At 46.1% G+C, this 19,515-nt stretch overlaps 1 protein-coding gene across 1 annotated transcript; it reads right to left on the reverse strand.

Moving 5' to 3' along the window:
* Nucleotides 1-10,537: 10,537 nt before the first annotated feature.
* On the reverse strand, nucleotides 10,538-18,907 carry GPBAR1 (G protein-coupled bile acid receptor 1). The gene is made up of 2 exons (XM_028707721.2): nucleotides 18,517-18,907; nucleotides 10,538-11,770 (listed from the first exon to the last, which is right to left on the reverse strand). Exon 2 carries the CDS (start codon nucleotides 11,761-11,763, stop codon nucleotides 10,729-10,731), a length of 1,035 nt encoding a protein of 344 aa, XP_028563554.2. The 5' UTR covers nucleotides 11,764-11,770; nucleotides 18,517-18,907; the 3' UTR covers nucleotides 10,538-10,728.
* Between the last annotated feature and the right edge of the window lie 608 nt (nucleotides 18,908-19,515).

The following is a 19,515-nucleotide window of genomic DNA, read 5'->3' on the forward strand; positions in this document are numbered from 1 at the left end:
TAGCAGATTTGAATTCCTCACACCCCAAAATATATTTTCAAGACCCCTGAAGAAATTTGCAAAAATTAAATTCCACCCCCTAAAATGACATGCTCTACTCCACCAGCTCTACTCCACCAGCACAATTGTTTTTCTACATGTGTTCACCTCCATGCAATTCCTTGTCACCTAGGGTGATAACCCCTTTTCACCACTTTTTCTTGAGCAAGACAGCTCAGCTCAGAATAGATCTATTTTGTAAACTGAACTGACATGTTCCAAGTTCTCTGGTTATCCTTAATAAGCCTTAATGGGTCTCTTGTTGTGGATGAGAGAGTGTCGCTCTTATGGCAGAAGAGACATGGAAAAAGACCACATGTGCAACAGCAAGATTAAAATACCAGGAAGATGTAACAGATCTAGAACATGTGACCCTCCAGATGTCATAGAGGCGGCGACCATTTTGCGCGTGTCCAATTGATGTGCGACCGACACGTGTGTTGCTTTTAGCATCAGAAGGGGGTGGAATGGACTTTCATGTTACCACTGATGTGTGCATTGACCCAGAACACAACTCCAGTGCAAATAGGGACTTGTCTGTACTACAGTTCTCATCGTTCCTGCCTGGTGCTGATGGCAGCTTGAGCACAACAGCTTCTGCAGAGCCACAGGTTAGCCACTCCTCTGAGCATCTTTCTGTCACCAGGGGTCCACCACTGAGAGTATGCCTATTACTGTATGGAAGAAATACTTACATAGAAGTATATTTTGTGCCTAATGAAGAATGGAACATCCAGTTCTGTTACTTTTTACTGATGATACTGAGTATATCAGTCTTTCCAATATGATGGCCTCCAGTTGGGAGTTATTGGGTTCCCAGTTAAATTGTTGGGCTCCCACCTAACTCCTATCAGCTCCAGCCAGTAGTCAAGAAAGATGGGAGTTGTAGTTCAACATCTGCAGGACTACATGTTAGGCTCCTCTGGAATATGTAATGCCTGAGTCTGTCTTAAAATAAACTGCTTGGTTTTGTTTCCCAGTATATGAATATCATGCAGCAATATTTGTTTCTGGGAATGTAAGCCACAGATTTTCTTCCTAGATATGTAAACAGCGATTCTCATGGGAAAATGTTGGCCTTTATCTAGCAGTCCAGAACTGAGATGAACTTAGATAGTTACAAAATGACGTTGGAGGGCCAGTGCGACCTTATGTAGTTCATACACCAATCCCTCAGTGTCCAGATGGTGGTGTGGGCTCTGAGAGATGCAAGCAAAATGATCGAACCAGAGGCTTATTTCTAAGCAGACATGGTTAAGATTGCACTGTTGTTCAGAGATGCTAGCAAGACCACATCAAAGTTCGTAAAATGGTTGAATCCAGAGGATTCCTGAACTAGCAGGCTGCCTTTCTATAATGAAATGAGTCAAAAGTGAATGAAGACTCCTCCTACCTCAGCTTTCAGTGGCAGCAATGTGGAAAGACCAGAGTGCACACAAAGTGTGTGCTAGAAAGAGGGGTTTCTGTTCCACGGAACCACAAGTTCAGAGAAATACATTAAATTACCAGAGGTCTCAGAAAAGAGCATTTCATGGAACCTAGCAAATATCGTACGTTGGTTAAGTTAGTAACATCTCTTACAAGTGGTTGTCAAGTTCAGTGGTCAACGCTGTGCCCCAAAATCACTGGAGAGTGTGTGTGTGTGTGTGTGTGTGTGTGTGTGCACCTGTCAAATATAACATGGGTAAGGTAAAGTGACAAGATGGGGCAACCACCATCTGGGAACTCAAAGGAGGGATCGTTTTGCTTTTAGTGGACCTTCTGGCTAGTGATCATAGGAAGTTCTTTCATACTAGATCAGCCTGTTTGTCCTTCGGGATTAGCATTGCTTGCTCCAATAGGCAGCAACTCCATGTCTCTACTAGGCAGGGGTTGAAGCTGGGCCTTCTGAATAAGAAGCATGTGCTGTACCACTGAGTGGTGGCCTCTCCTCTCCTCTTTCCTGGGCATGGGAAAACGTAGCTATTTGCTTTGGTGTGACCTGCTTTGGATGCTCTCTGCTGAAATGGTTGTATTTTCAAGCTTGGCTTGCTTAGCTTGTGCATGGTATAGTGTGCTATGGCCGCTGCGGAAGTGTCCTGACAGTTTCCCCACTTTTTCATCATTAAGTTGTTCCAAGATTCCTACCCAGTTTAATATTAAGGAAACCGGAAGTACCATAAGGGACACACAGGCAGGATCTCTGAATGGCGGCAATTAATACTGATAAAGCTCAGTTTTGCCTCCCTTTCCAAGCTTCCTGAATCTTGGGGCTGAGAAACCTGTGACCGTTCATATGTTGTTAGACTCAAAACTCCCATCAGCCACAGCCATCATGGCCGATGGCCAGGGACAAAAGGAGCTGGAGTCTAGCAACATCTGGAAGAGGCTGCAGGCTCCCCATCCCTGATTTAAAATACAGGGGAGGTAAGAGACTTTTTTCCTGTTGCAAATGAGAGATCAGAGTATTATAGAGTGAGGACTGTGGGGGCGGCAGCAGAGATGAGTGGCAGGCCTGTGCTGTGCTGCCCTTTCTTTGATCTCTTCCAGGAAGTGCTGCTGCTGCTAGCACAGCATCAGATATTATAATAAACACAGGGTAGGGGCTGTTCTTTTTCAAGCATTCCGGCCCTCTCTACATCCTCAGATCACAGAGTCATCAGGGAAGAGAAGCATCCGGCTGACCAGCTCTTCTGACTGCTCACACTTGAAACTTAGCAGAACTTTTTTGGTATTAAGTCAACGAAAAGCAGAGCTCTGACCTGGGCTGGGTAGAGCAGGGAGGAATTCCTCGCGCTGCCATTTACCCTATGAGAAAACAGCAAGAGTTCCTGGAAGCGTCTGGGCTGCTGTGTCAAACTGCGGAGAAGGCAGCGCTTGCAAGCCTTCTGCCCATACTGACTTTTCTCATTTAATACAGATGACAGTTGCTCCTGGCATTCTGCAGGGAGCCGCAGTTTATCACAGCGTGATCAGGCAAAGCTGTTGCAACTTCAATTTACACATATCTGCAGTCGCTGTAGCTTGCGTTACATCTGCTTGACCGGCTGCCCTTTTCGTGTTGCAGCCTCCAGTCCCTTCTGATTGAAATCCCAGGCTGATGGATGAGCTGCTTTGTTTCAGTGGCACAACCGTGTCCTTGGAGCGTTTCAGGAAGCTGTGAGAGATTAACTTGAACATTTTGCATCACAGGGTGTGACTGCTGCCCCTTTCCTGGGGACAGTGTGCTTCCTAATGGAATATTTACGAGCTCTCATCCATCACATTGCGGAGAGCAGGGGATGATCATGAGCCATCAAACCCCATCTGTGAGGGTGGAATGGCTAGCTAATCCTCTTTCGAGCAAACACAGTGGCAGATGCTGCTATCGATACAGCCCACTTGGCGGTCAGCAAACATTGGTAGGGGGAACTCCCTGGGATGTGGTGAGAGAAGAGGCACCACCGGACTCTATTTGTTCTGTCAGCGTGGGCGAAACACCCAGGTTGGTGCCCAAGTAGGATAGTATCATGGTGGGTGATCTAATTATATATACAGATTTACCAGGTTTCACTGGTATGCCAACTACAACTGTTCCTGGATAGGGATGGGTTGGCCACAGTGATCTGTGCACTGACAGCCTCAAGAATGGATTACTGTAATGTACTCTATTTGGGGCAGCTCCTAGAGCTGGTTTGGAAACTGCAACTGGTGCAGAATGCAGCCCCTCCAAGTGTCCCTGAAGTGCCCCGGCCCAGTATACCTGAAGGAGCGTCTCCACCCCCATCGTTCAGCCCAGACACTGAGGTCCTGCTCCAAGGGCCTTCTGCTGGTTTCCTCACTGTGAGAAGTGAAGTTACAGGGAACCAGGCAGAGGGCCTTTCGGTGGTGGCGCCTGCCGTATGGAACATCCTCCCATCAGATGTCAAGGAAATAAACAACTGTCTGACTTTTAGAAGACATCTGAAGGCAGCCTTGTTTAGGGAAGTTTTTAATGTTTGAAGTTTTATTCTGTTTTTAATCTGTTGGGAGCCGCTCAGAGTAGCTAAGGAAACCCAGCCGATGGATGGGGTATGAATAATAAATTATTATCATCATCATCCCTATTTTCCAAGGACAGTCCTGGATTTACAGAAGCCATCCTGGTTTCTGATTTGATCCTGGAATGTCCCACATTTCCTTAGGACATCACTTAGGATGATCCCTTAGGACATCATTGGATAGATGTGGGAGGATATGAGAATACCGTGGTTAGCTTACTGACTGCAGCTTCTTGCTGCATGCATGTAACACCCTCTTGAAGTAACCACACTTGCTGCCATTCTGGTCCCGAGTCAATTTTCCTCTGTTGACATATAAAGCTACAACCAACTGAGAGCTGGTAACCTGGGAAAAAATGCTTCTTTTAAATAAACCTGCCCATTCAATTAGATCACACAGAGGACTCTCCTGTGTGAGTGTCTGAGGGCCCTGCTCCTTCCTGCCACTCACCATCTGGCCCAGGGCAGGGCCTGAAGGACTCACAGGGACTGCTGCGCTCTGCTGCCCAGGAGGACTCTCCTGTGTGAGTGTCTGAGGGCCCTGCTCCTTCCTGCCACTCACCATCTGGCCCAGGGCGGGGCCTGAAGGACTCATAAGGACTGCTGCGTTCTGCTGCCCAGGAGGACTCTCCTGTGTGAGTGTCTGAGGGCCCTGCTCCTTCCTGCCACTCACCATCTGGCCCAGGGCGGGGCCTGAAGGACTCATAAGGACTGCTGCGTTCTGCTGCCCAGGAGGACTCTCCTGTGTGAGTGTCTGAGGGCCCTGCTCCTTCCTGCCACTCACCATCTGGCCCAGGGCGGGGCCTGAAGGACTCACAGGGACTGCTGCGCTCTGCTGCCCAGGAGGACTCTCCTGTGTGAGTGTCTGAGGGCCCTGCTCCTTCCTGCCACTCACCATCTGGCCCAGGGCGGGGCCTGAAGGACTCACAGGGACTGCTGCGCTCTGCTGCCCAGGAGGACCCTCCTGTGTGAGTGTCTGAGGGCCCTGCTCCTTCCTGCCACTCACCATCTGGCCCGGGGCGGGGCCTGAAGCCTCTCCATAAGGACTGCTGCGTTCTGCTGCCCAGGAGGACTCTCCTGTGTGAGTGTCTGAGGGCCCTGCTCCTTCCTGCCACTCACCATCTGGCCCAGGGCGGGGCCTGAAGGACTCATAAGGACTGCTGCGTTCTGCTGCCCAGGAGGACTCTCCTGTGTGAGTGTCCGAGGGCCCTGCTCCTTCCTGCCACTCACCATCTGGCCCAGGGCAGGGCCTGACAGGACTCACAGGGACGGTTGCTGTCACTGCTGCTGCGGCCCAGGGGGATCCGGTGGGGCGCAGAGTTCCTTTTAAAATGTTTTAAAATTTTCCTTTTCCTTTTCCTTTTATTTTTTTGTATATGTGGGGACGGGGATGGGGGTGGGATGGATGTTTAGTTGGGAATTTGTTTGATTTTAATGGATTTGTAATTTTTATAGTTTTTCATTTGTATTGCTTTTTGTTTTCTGAATTTTGTTTGTTTGTTTGTTTGTTTTTGTTTTTATTGTTTTAAGGTCTTATTTTGTTTTTAAGGGGAAGGGTCAGGGCTGCCGAGGAGTGGGTCCCAGCCAACAAAATGGCTGGGGTATGTTCCACAGAGGGGGATGCGCTGGGACAACCGATCTCAGTGATCACGGGTAGGAGGAGGAGTTACGCTAAGACCAGACCATGTCATTACAGAGGAGGCAGGTTTAGTCGTTGTCTGAGGACTATCCCTGCCTCCGGGTCTGGTCCTGTCCGGACGGATACTAGAATCAGCAAGGGATACCCACATAGCCTGAAGGTGCTGCTGTGCAATGCCAGGTCAATGATTCATAAGACCACTGCCATCCATGACTTGATCATGGATGGAGGATTTGACCTGGCTTGTGTAACAGAGACTTGGTTGGATGAAGCAGATGGGCCTGTTCTTGCCGCTGCTTGTCCACCGGGTTTCTCTTACGCACAGCAACCCAGGCCTTGTGGGCGGGGAGGGGGGGTTGCAGTGATTTTTAGGAAGTCATTAGTTTGCACCAGGCATCCTGTTAGGAAGACCCAGTTCTCTGAGTGCATGTTCTGGAAGTTGGGCAATAGGGGCAGTACAGGATTCCTTTTGGTGTACCGACCTCCCCGCTGCACCAAGGATTCCCTGCCCGAGCTGCTTCAGGTCGTGGCGGATGTTCTCCTGGAGACACCTAGTTTGGTTGTCCTAGGGGATTTTAATATCCATGCCGACACGACCTTACAAGGGGCCGCTCGGGACTTCGTGGAAAGCATGGCCTCCATGGGGCTGTCCCTGAATAACTTTGGCCCAACCCATAGCCGCGGACATGCCTTGGACCTGGTGTTTACCTCCATGGATGTTGGTGTTCTGACACTAAATAAAAGCGAAACAAAAGAAGTGCCATGGTCAGACCACTTCCTGGTGCAACTTGACTTCTCCGCGACCCTTCCCCTCTGCAGGGAGGTGGGACCGATTCGGATGGTCCGCCCCCGCCACTTAATGGATCCAAATGGCTTCCAGAGAGTGGTAGGGGATGCTTTATCCCATGTTGATGGCCTTTCAGCTGATTCCCTGGTGGCCCGCTGGAATGTGGAGTTAACCAGGGCTATTGACTGTTTGGCTCCGAAGCGCCCTCTCCGATTGCATGGAGCCCGGACAGCCCCGTGGTTTTCCACGGATCTGAGGGCAATGAAACAATCGTTGAGACGGCTAGAGCGCCGGTGGCGGATGACCCATTCTGAAGCTGACCGGACACAGGTTAGAGCTCAGTGTCGAGCCTACCAAGTGGCGGTAGCGACAGCGAAGAAGGCCTTCTTTGCCGCCTCTATTGCATCTGCAGAAAACAGCAGCAGGAGACTTTTTCAGGTGGTCCGCAATTTAGCGGAACCACCTGCTACATCGGGGCCCAGTACGGGCCACATGATCTCCTGCAATGATTTTGCAAAGTTTTTTGCAGATAAAATCGCTCAGATTCGGGAAGAGGTAGACGCCACCGTGGGAGCAGGGCCAGGGCGGGAGAGTGCTAGAGTCCTGTCTAGTCAAATTGCATGGGATCAATTCCAATCTGTTACCTCCGAGGATGTGGACAGGCTGCTTGGACGAGTGAAACCAACCACCTGTCTCCTGGATCCTTGCCCATCCTGGCTTATAAAAGCTAGCCGGGAAGGGCTGGGCGATGGGCTTCGTGGGGTGGTGAATGCTTCCCTCCGTGAGGGAACCTTCCCAGACCCGTTGAAAGAGGCGGTTATTAAACCGCTTCTTAAAAAACCATCTTTAGATGCGGCCACGATGGCCAACTATCGCCCAGTCTCAAATCTTCCATTCTTGGGCAAGGTGATTGAGCGAGTGGTTGCTGAACAACTCCAGGCACGCCTGGAAGAAGCGGACCATTTGGATCCCTTCCAATCGGGATTCAGGCCTCATCACGGGACTGAAACTGCCTTGGTCGCACTGGTTGATGATCTCCGGCGGGCTAGGGACAAAGGTGAGAGCTGTTTCCTAGTTCTGCTGGATCTCTCAGCGGCATTTGATACCATCGACCATAACATCCTTCTGGACCGTCTTGAGGGGCTGGGAGCTGGGGGTACTGTCATACAGTGGTTCCGCTCCTTCCTCCTGGGCCGTGTTCAGAAAGTGGTGGTGGGGGATGAGTGTTCAGACCCCTGGGCTCTCACTTGTGGGGTGCCTCAGGGTTCTGTCCTCTCCCCTATGCTTTTCAACATCTACATGCAGCCGCTGGGAGAGATCATCAGGGGGTTTGGGCTGGGTGTTCATCAGTATGCAGATGATACCCAGCTCTACCTTTCTTTCAAATCAGAACCAGTGAAGGCGGTGACGGTCCTGTGTGAGTGTCTGGAGGCGGTTGGAGGATGGATGGCGGCAAACAGATTGAGATTGAATCCTGACAAGACAGAAGTACTGTTTCTGGGGGACAGGAGGCGGGCAGGTGTGGAGGATTCCCTGGTTCTGAATGGGGTAACCGTGCCCCTGAAGGACCAGGTGCACAGCCTGGGAGTCATTTTGGACTCACAGCTGTCCATGGAGGCACAGGTTAAATCCGTGTCCAGGGCAGCTGTGTACCAGCTCCATCTGGTACGTAGGCTGAGACCCTATCTGCCCGCGGACTGCCTCGCCAGAGTGGTGCATGCTCTGGTTATCTCCCGCTTGGACTACTGCAATGCGCTCTACGTGGGGCTACCTTTGAAGGTGACCCGGAAACTACAACTAATCCAGAATGCAGCAGCCAGACTGGTGACTGGGATCGGCCGCCGAGACCATATAACACCGGTCTTGAAAGACCTACATTGGCTCCCAGTACGTTTCCGAGCACAATTCAAAGTGTTGGTGCTGACCTTTAAAGCCCTAAACGGCCTCGGTCCAGTATACCTGAAGGAGCGTCTCCACCTCCATCGTTCTACCCGGACACTGAGGTCCAGCACCGAGGGCCTTCTGGCGGTTCCCTCACTGCGAGAAGCCAAGTTACAGGGAACCAGGCAGAGGGCCTTCTCGGTAGTGGCGCCCTCCCTGTGGAACGCCCTCCCACCAGATGTCAAAGAGAACAACAACTACCAGACTTTTAGAAGACATCTGAAGGCAGCCCTGTTTAGGGAAGCTTTTAATGTTTGATGTATCACAGTATTTTAATATTCTTTTGGAAGCCGCCCAGAGTGGCTGGGGAAACCCAGCCAGATGGGCGGGGTATAAATAATAAATTATTATTATTATTATTATTATTATTATTATTATTATTATCTTCAAAGGAGGACTTCCTGGCTGGGCCATAACGTGCATTAATCCACCTTGTGATAATCCAGCATAGTGCCTTGGCTGTGGTGGTGCCTGCTTTGTGGAAAAGCCTCCTCTCTGAAATATGGCAAGCACCTACAGTATTGTGATTTTGCCATCTGTTAAAAACGCATCTATTCGACCAGGCATTTTGTCAATTGTAGCTAGTTCTCTGCCTACTGTATTTGTATACTGCATCTTATTTTGATGTAATTTTATCAAAAGATTTTATATTAATACTGTACACTGCCTTGGAATTTTGTTTTAAATGAAGTGCATTATAAAAATATTTTAAAATAAATAGCATAAATGCAGTTTAATCAGCCACCTTTCATGTGGTAACCCATATTCAAAAACATATAAAGTAAATTATGGCAAGTCAGTAGAAAAATCCCAAAGTTATAACCCAGTGGTTCCCAGCCTTTATGACTATGTGAATCATAGAATCATAGAGTTGGAAGAGACCACAAGGGCCATCAAGTCCAACCCCCTGCCAAGCAGGAAACACCATCAGAGCACTCCTGACATATGGTTGTCAAGCCTCTGCTTAAAGACCTCCAAAGAAGGAGACTCCACCACACTCCTTGGCAGCAAATTCCACTGTCGAACAGCTCTTACTGTCAGGACCCCCATTCAACCTCAAAAAATACCCCCCACATGCTAATTGCTGTAATTTTAGGCTGTGTTAATTGAGAAAACACAATAACAAAAAACTATTTTGAACTCAGTAAGGCTTTGCAATGAAGTGTTAAAAAACCTTAATTTTCATTAATTGCAACTGTCATCATCATCATCATTATTAAAGCATCCTACTGAAGAACTGAATATAGTTCTCCAGGTGTGGTGCAGTTTGAAAGCTAGTGCTTATACTGTCTTCATAAATGTGGGTACCTGTGAGACAGAAATATTTGCTTCATTATTCTCCAAGTGGTACAGCAGACCCACCTCTTTCTCCTCTGCCAATGGGCAGGATGGGGTGGGGAGCAGCTATCTCACAAGGGGTACAGACCAAATACAGATACTGTAAGGAAACTACACTCACTCTTGAGGGAACAAGCCAATCTATCTGATATTAGGGTGGCAGATTTGATGAATGACCAACCAACACAAAAACGATTATTATTCATGGGAAATTCCCAGTCCAGTCAGAGAATCCAAACAGGGATAGAAAAGTAACTTTCTCATACTATTTGGTACCATTGGTCCATGATTACTCCTGACAGGTCTCTCCAGTGTCTGGCTATGATGCTTCTGGCTGCTGAAAGTAAGTGGGTTATGAATTCTTTGTGGTGTAAGTGGGCATTGTTGTCTTGGAAGATGTTTAGTAAGGCCAATTATTTGTGGTGGTTTCTAATACTTGCTTGGTTATTTTACTTATTTCTCGTATGGTTGTCCCACCCACCCCATTCACACATGAAAACAAAGACCACCACAGCCAACCAAAAATGAATAACCACACCCTAGGCCAACCCCAACCTCTCTCACCACCAAAGGAACACAAATGAACAGCAAAGAACCTGCACAAGCAACGCTGACACCAAACCCTACATATAGTAACCATATAGTAAGTAAAATAGAAACATTGCTACCCCATCTCACCCCCACCCATCTCACCCCCTCCACCTCTTTTCCCCTTTTCTTCCTAATGTCTCAACAAATGAAACTGATTTGTAAAAATGTTACATGGAAAAAAATACGAGAGAGAGACATTGCACACACTTTTGTAAATCAAGAAAATCTTTAATAAAAAAGAAAAAAAAGTAACTTTCTTTCCTCTAGGCAACAGGAGCACAGGGTGACTTATTGATTATGACCAGGGCCCATTTCCAAGATCTGTCTAGATATACAATCTTACTCAGAGTGTGGTTTTGCTTGCTTCTAGTGACAATTTGCTATCTCCGAAGGTATCAGCCTGGTGCCCCATTGAGGTCTGCCTCTGCAGGGCAATGATGACCATGTGGCAAGTGGGCCTTTGCTTTGGCTTTCCTTTCCTTGCGCCCCTGTCTTTGACAACAGCCCCTACAGCATTTGGTGGCCATGTCTGTCCAAAATTGTGTGTACTGTCTGTTGCCAAGGCTGAGGATGACAGGCAGTGCAGCTGCGCTGCTGGTGCCTATGCAGGTGACAATAGGAATAATGAGAGGGTGGATTTTTTGATCTATAGACAGCAGTGAGATATTCAGGCAAACAATATAGGGCACCCAGCAGGCCACGAAGATGAAGGAGACACTAGCGATCTTCTTAGCATTCCTCAGTTCCAGTTGCTGCTCCAGCTCTGAAGGGGGCTGGCCTTGGTTCACTGAATGAAGGAGTCTTGTGATGTCCTTAAGCTGCCTTCGGGATGTGCACAGCACCTGGATGCACATGAAGCCCATGGCAAGGATGGATGGAATGAGGAAGCCATAGGTCTCTAGATAGAGGTAAGGAATAGGGAAGACCAGACCAAAGGAACAGTTGGCATGGGGCCGCCACTGGTTCCAAGCCAGTGGGAGGCATGCAAAGATCAAAGGAGCTGTCCAGGCTACTAATATGTAAAGACCAGGCCAGCGATACACCCAGGACCGGTGGTAATGCAGTGAGTGGATGATGAACACATACTTAACATAGTGCACCACCAGCAGGTTGGCTAAGAAAGCAAGGAAGATGAAGTTAGGTGCCACATAGTTGAAGAAGCAGAGGTGGTAGTTTAAATCCTTCGTCGAGGACAGCTCAGGAATATTGGGAAGGAATAAGCCGGCCAGAAGATCAGCAAAGAGTAGGCTCAGGAAGAACCAGTTGGTGGTGTTGCGGAGTCTACGGTTGAAGAGGATCCCAAGGATGAGGAAGATGTTGGCCAAAACAATGAAGGCTGACAGGGGCCTTGAGAGCCAGATGATGATATTTTGTGTCATAGTTTCTGTGTCTCTAGTGAGGACTCCCCTATCCTCTGCACCTTCCGACATTGACTTCCTAATGGAAATGAGAAAACACCCCATGTTATTATTCAGCAAAGCCAGAAGGTTAGCTTGGCAAACTACATTTCACTTCCAAACCACTGTGGCCTGATGATCATCTTCCAAAGCAGCTACTCTAGTCTGAACTTAAAAATGGTAAGCGTAATACTGGTGGTCAACAAAAGATGTTCAAAGACTCTCTCAAGGCAAATCTTAAAAAATGTAGTATGAACAGTGAAAACTGGGAAACACTGGCTTGCGAGCACTCCAGTTGAAGAACAGCCTTTACCAAAGCTGTCATGGACTTTGGATGAAAGGGAGAAACGTGCTAAGAGGAAAGCACGCTTGGCAAACCCTCACTGTGATCAACTCCTGCCCGAAAACCTATGTCCCCGCTGTGGAAGGACATGTGGATCCAGAATTGGCCTCCACAGTCACTTACGGACTTACTTTTAAAATCGTGTATATGAAAGACAATCTTACTCGGCTATGAGTGATCGCCAAAGAAGAAGAAATATTTCACTGACATGATTGTATTTAGTTATTAAAAAATCAATCCCACATTGAGGAGTTCTTCCAAATAAATAAAACAAAGCAATAATACAGCATAAAAATTAGCAACACCACATCTTATTTAAGTGCGTCTTATACAGCACAATTATACTAAATCTATTTTTAAAAAACCAAAAATAAACTTAGTTGCTACTGTGTCAATAGGGCAAAAATTCTGATATTATTGTTGTATTATTTATTGGCTTCATTTGCCACTTTCCCCCAAAAAACGTAACTCGGAGCGACTTACCAGAAAAAAATAGCACATACATTAAAGCCAACATAGAACTAAAACACAGTGAAAACTAAAAGCACATTCATATTTTAAAAAGGCAGGACTAAAACATCCCATACATTGAATTCATCAAAAAAAAGTTTATGGCAAGGGTGCGGAATAGCTAGCTGGGCTGGCCACTAAATATTTAACATTTAGCCTTGGGCAGAAACCTTGAATTTGGCCATGATTGTGCCTCTGCAGGTCATGGTGAAACTCAGAAAGCCAGTGCTCTTAATTCTCCCTTCTCAGGACAGGTAATTATTAACATCCCACCACCTTCCTATCCCTACCTTCCTTATAGTTCCCTAGACTTGCTACCTCTGAACTGGGATTAGTTACCCCTAGATATAAATAATAATAAACAGTGATATTAATTTAGACTAGCACTTGATAGTTCTTGCTCATTCTCCCAAATAAGCAAGACAAGACTGGTCTTTTTTTTTTTTTTTTAAAGTAATCATGTCTGTTGCAATAGCATTTGTCTTGTCTGATAATTTCCAGTAAAGATCCCTAAAAGTGATATTTCTGTCAAGGGTGCAGATCTATAGACACGTAAGCAGATCTGGTAACAGAATTAAAACCGGATGCCTCATTTTTTTAAGAAAAAAAAGTGAAGAAATATTTTAAACCAGTTGGACCAAGGAAGGGTAAGCTTGTCCAAAATTCCCATTCTCAGAATGCATGTCAAATGTTAGCAGTCTTTACAAAGAGCCCCAAAGTGTTTTGCAGTTAGGCTTCGGTTAGAAAATGAGTAAGAGAGAGACTTCTTCACTGAGACCCACAGCCCTGAAATCTCTTGTGAACTCCATGGTCCTTTTGACCACCTTTCAAACCTAAATGCCCAGAGACATTTTATTTGGCTCATGACATATCCTTTTGGGAAATGCTCAGAGACTGTCCAGCCATAAGCTCATGGAATCTTGAAAGTTAAGCTGTTGTCTTAGGAGATGAAATCATTTCCCAACACTGAGCAGTGCAGGTGGCAGGGATGGCTCAAGATAGTTCCTTGCCTATGGCAGTGCAGTAACCTTCCACCTCAGATCATGGGGCATAGTACCCATGGCTGGTCAAGTTATTTTGACACCTGAGGCAGATAAATCCCACAAACACTCCTCCTTGACAGGAAAAATGCAACAATCATAAATTCAATAATTAACAACTTGATACCCTTTCATGACACCCAAAATCTTCTACCTGAGGCATTCGTATTCTGCCTAATGGTAGGGCCCTGGAAGCCACAGATTAGGTGCTAAGGAACAACTGGGGTCACATCTGCATCATACATTTAAAGCACTAATATACCACTTTAACAGTCATGGCTTCCTCCAAAGAATGATGGGAAGAATAGTTTGCAAAGGATGCTGAGAGTTGTTATGAGACTCCCTATTTGACTCACAGAGCTACAATTTGCAGAGAGGTTTTTCAATAAATCCCTCTTTCCAGGGATTTGTGGGGAGGTGGGTTATTTTACTCACATGTGGTGGAGCTGTAAAAAAAGTTCCTCGATTTTGGGACTTGGTTAGAAATTTTTAACGTATTGATTGGCTACCTCTTGGTAGCAGTGAAGACTGATAGCTGGATATTGGAAGGACCTGAAAGGGCTTACCGTGAAACAGTGGTATACGAAAGCATAGACTAGAGTTTTGATTGAGAAATTGACTCATTGTTTATGAACAGCTAGAGACCGGAAGGAAAAAGGACTGTTTTGCAACAGAGTGGCAGAGTTTCATGACCTTTGCAAATAAGGAAGAGACTGGCTGGCCTGTGCCATCAGTATTCTGGAATATCTGGCTTGTACAATTTTTAAATTCGGTAATGTCTTGGTTTTGACCAAACTGCGGGAGGCAGTGGAAGACAGGAGTGCCTGGCGTGCTCTGGTCCATGGGGTCACAAAGAGTCGGACACGACTAAATGACTAAACAACAACAATGTCTTGGTGCTTATATTGCTTAGCTTGCGGGATGAACAATACTTACCTTGGCATTTGTTGTGTGCTGTTGCCTGACGGAGAATTTGGATTTTTGTTGTAAGCTGAATATAGTGGAAGCTCGGGTTGCGGATGTAATCCGTGACAGAGGCACGTCCGCAACCCGCAGCGTTCGTAACCTGCAGTGTTGCGTCTGCGCATGCGCGTGACGCAATTTGGTGCATCTGCGCATGCGCAAAGTGCGATTGGCAAAATCTGGAAGTAACCCTTTCTGGTATTTCCGGGTTTCCCGCGGTCCGTAACCTGAAAATGCATAACCCGAAGCGTCTGTAACCCAAGGTACCACTGTAATAATAATAATAATAATAATAATAATAATAATAATAATAGGGTTTTTAATGTATGGTGTGGATATAGCTAGAAAAAACAGTTGAGGAGGAAGACCATCATGAAGTTGTTTGGCAAAGCTTTTGAGGGCCAGGATAAATACGTGTGGCATTACCTCATGTTGCAGCTACTCTGCAGTCAAGAGCCACTAAAAGAACCAGTGGTGTTATTTTAAGACACTCATAAAGAAGAGGCAACAGGCTTTTTAGAGGGAGACTCCTACCATCTGGCTGTGTTTAAGAGAGTCAATTAAGCTATTCGAGTGACATAATTGCCAGCGGAAATCATCCCTGCTGAGGCCCTGCCGTCTTTCTCGAAAGGCTGAAAACAAAGTGGAATAAAACGAGGAAAGAATCATTTGACAGGGTGGTTTTAAGGGGCTTTAAGAGCGACCAGCTTAAGAAGCAAAGAAAAGCCTACCCATGCAATGATAGCCTGCATAAAGGGTTAATCTGGTATGCTGTTAAAGTTGCCTTTGCCAAATGACTATCAGCTCAATAACACTTCCCTTCCTCCCAACTGAAATTAGATTCATTTTTGCACCCCAAAAGATTTACTTCCACTGTGGCCTGGTTCACATGCAACACTAAGCCAAACCATGGTTTAGTGGTCATGGAGATGAGATTGTGGTGTTTTGTCTCTCCCCAGTTGTTTTGCTACTGAGCCATGGTTTGGCTTAGTGTGTCATCCAAACCCTGGCTCATGGTTTGCTCACATCTCAGCACACTGCAGGAGCAAAACCTCAGGGGAGGAGCAAAACATTATGATTGCTCATTCACACTAAAGCATTATTTGGCATAGAGTTATGTCTAGATGAGGACTGTGTGTGAGAGTGAACCAGAGGTGCTGTGGGGAAAATTCAACCCACACACATGCTTTTCTTGCATGTGCGTGGGTTGAATTTTGCCTCATCCATTAGATTTTGTGAAGAGAATTTCCATACTGCTTAATCCTCAAAACATCTAAATGGTTTACATAAAATATAAGATATATGATAAAATTGCCAATAAAATAAGATGTTAACAAAAATTTCAACACAATACTAGTATTTTTAAAATATATACACTTTAAAATAAAGTTACATACTGCATTAAAATACAGGTCAGATTTACATGTCTAGGTAGGTTTGCTTAAACAAAAACACTTAGCTGGTGCCGAAAACAGTACACTGGTACCTCGGATTACAAACACTTTGGGTTACAGACTCCACTAACCCGGAAGTAGTACCTCGGGTTAAGAACTTTGCCTCAGGATGAGAACAGAAATTGCATGCTGGTGGTGTGGCAGCAGGAGGCCCCATTAGCTAAAGAGGTACCCCAGGTTAAGAACGATTTCAGGTTAAGAACGGACCTCTGGAACGAATTAAGTTCATAACCAGAGGTACCACTGTACAGCAAGGGCATCTGCCTAATATCAATAGGCAGGGAGTCCGTCCCCCCGCCATGCTTCTGATACTGAAGCTTGGGTCTATATGTATCTATAACTGAGAATATATATTACTGAGAACATATGCAAAGTGTCTTTTCTTCGAATAATGACAGGGCTTTAGCAGTGGAAATGGGAAAGGCGAGGTACTTGCCGGGAAAGGGGGGCATCCTGATTGCACTGTCTATTTAAATGATAAGAATAATTATTAAGCCTTAGGCCTCTATGGGAGCCGTTGTTCTGCTTGAATAGAGGCAAGATTCAGAGCAGTGAATCATCTAGAGAAGCAATAAGCAGCCTCTTCTGTTGGTGGGCATTTTGGAGCTCATAGGGGCATTTCATTTCCTGCAATATATCAACAGTAATTTGTGTCTGTTGTTGAGCTTCACACATGGCCTGGGAATTACCATGTGGAAGATTTCCTGCCTGGTATTTTGCTGGGCATGATTCAGCAGAAATCATTTTGTGAATGGGATCAACATGCTAATCTGCCAGTAGATGTGCTCACGTACAATAAGTATTAATAATAATTAGTACAGTGCCCAAGCCTTATTCATATGTCAGTCAGCAGCTGCATGCAATGGACAAGAGTATTCTAAAGCAGTCAGGAGAAGAGGCATGAGAGAAAGAAGGATGAGAGGAAAGGATTTAGAAACAAGTTCAATATTAACTTATTAAAAATGGAAATGATGAAGATTAATGATGGGATGCATGCTGAGCTGAGAGAGAAGGCAGGCAACATTTTTATTTTTATACAGATATGATTTCAAGGGCTGGCCCCAGAAGCAGTACCGATTAACCTGCAAACAAGTCACTAACAGGGATGACCCTAGCGAAAAAACAAAAATGAACTGTAGCACAGAGGGAGCCTGTTGCCTTCCAGACGCTGAACACGTCCAATGGTCAGGAATGATGGGAGTTGTAGGAGAGAGCGGGAGACAGCAAACAGTGAGCAATGTGTGGATCTTATTGGAACAGCCTGATTCTCCAGTCTCATTTAAGGGCAGCATTTTTCATGTAATAATGATCCATTTTTAAAAAAACAACAACCTACCAAGCAAATTTTGCTTGCGAAATATTTTAAGGAACTCTGGATTTATTTATTTTTGCTTTCAGTTTCAATGGGACTTACCCTCAGCCAAGTGTCCCTGTCACCAGTCTTAAGGACACTGCTTTGCTCACTCCCAGTTCTTGGCTTCTGTCAGTGCTCTATAGCCATGGAGTCATAGTGTGACTGCATAGTGAGCCTCTGTGGAATATGAGCGCTACTCCCAAAATCAAGACCTTTGGTAACCCTTAGAATCCTTTATTGCTAATGGGGAAACAATGTGGTCTGTGCTCCATTATGATTGAGTCGCTCCTGGGTAAGGAGGATAAATTTCATTCATTAGCATTTAAAAGCAAACCTGCCCAATGCTGGATTAAACCCTGTGGCCCCTAGGCTGTTGAAATCTTGCGGGCCCCCACTCTAGTGGGATAACATTGAACCAAGAAAGCATGATTGTAATTTTCTTTCAAGAACAAATCAATATTTTGATCTGTTGTCGCAGGACCCCTAAAAGGCATGGGGCCCATAGGCTGGTGCCTACTCTTCCTATCTGGTAATCTGGCACTGAAGCTGCCTAATTCAAGTTTTCAAAAAAGAAAAAAAAAGGAAAAAAAGTGCATGAACTGAGACACAGACACCCTTCAAAATTCACACCTGTCTGAAATTTGCAGCGCCGCTTTCCAGCCACTTTATATATAACAATGCATTTACTGTACCAGGGTAAATACATATAAATGCATCTATCAGTGAAAATAGCATTTTAAAATGCATTATATTAGGCAAAATTTCTTTGCGAAGCATGTATAGTATACAAAACTGCATATTAGGAAAAAGTTGCACTAAAATCCTGGTGAATTTTCATGAAGACTTTTAAAAACTAACAGACAACTTGCCAACTGATGTGGTAATGTGGAGAACTGAATTTAAGATTGGAAAAATGAAAAACCAAAATAGACATAGCCATCCTTTCCCCTGGGTAGGTTTACTGTGAGTTCCTCTCCATGAACTTGTGACCTTGTGCAAATGGATTCAGCTGAGTAATGCAGCCCAGTGACTGGCAAGTGGCCTGGGTTCCTTCCTTCCTTCCCTCCTTCCCACCCTCCTAATCAAGGTGAAATATCAAGGGCCAGACAGGCACAAACTAACCTGGAGGTTTATCAGCCTTCCCTGGGCAGAGCTCCTGTTGACACCAGTTCCCAATGCACACCCAGCCATGTGGTGATGAGAGCAAGGACTTGTCAGGTGCTTCTTGGATACCTCGCTCTGCTCGAGGGCTGGCCCATCTTCAGCTGCTATCAGATAGTAGTGTATCTTGGACCATCTTTGACCGAAAAGGGAACTGAGAAAGCAGGCGTGGGTTGGGGGAGAAGAGGAGCTGGAAACCACAGTGAAAGGCTGTTTCCCTCCTCCAGATTGTATAGTCACACCCCTTGGTAGCTGCTAGCAAATTGCAGGCCTGTAGAGGGTCTGATTGCTTAGAGGCTCATCTGCCTCCTAGTGGTTCTGAGCTAGGCTATGGTGCAAAGATAGCCCTGGAGGCTTGCAGTAAATTAGGGACACAGTCAGCAAAAAGCTGAAGTCCTGCAGATTCTCCTAAAGTGCTTTGACTTTCACACAGGAGGGCAACCAAACAGGACTTATCTAAGCCAGGGGCTCAGCCCAAAAGCGTCCTATTTTTCTTAATGCAAAAACTCAGCTCCGGAGCACATGGATTGGGCTTGCAGGACAGCCTTGCAATGGTTATGCTCACATGGAATCATAGAATTGTAGAGTTGGAAGGGACTGTGAGGGTCATCTAGTACAACTCCCTGCAACGCATGCTGCTGAAACATGGAACTGTACAGAATACATAGAACGGAATCGGGTCTCTCCAGCTGGCAGGCAGGGGAGCTGGCTTCTTGCTAGTGTCAAACCCCAGAACCCAGTTCTTTCGTATCACACATTTGCTTCTGCTCACAATCCACTTTTAAGGGGATGCAGATCATTTTATTGCTATAGATTCCTGGCTAACAGATTGTATTACGGCACATGCTTTCATGGGCTGGAGTCCTACAGCATCTAGAGGGCCAGGAGTTCCCCGTTCTTACTTTAGCAGGAAACCTTGCTGAACTGAAGCTCAGAGACAGGCTTTAGAAGAAGAGCTTC

The sequence above is a fragment of the Podarcis muralis genome, chromosome 1 (assembly GCF_964188315.1).
Source record: "Podarcis muralis chromosome 1, rPodMur119.hap1.1, whole genome shotgun sequence".
NCBI lineage: Eukaryota > Metazoa > Chordata > Lepidosauria > Squamata > Lacertidae > Podarcis > Podarcis muralis.

Coding starts and splice junctions, on each gene's coding strand:
- GPBAR1 (XM_028707721.2), bottom strand. CDS start 11,763: ATGTCGGAAGGTGCAGAGGATAGGGGAGTCCTCACTAGAGACACAGAA.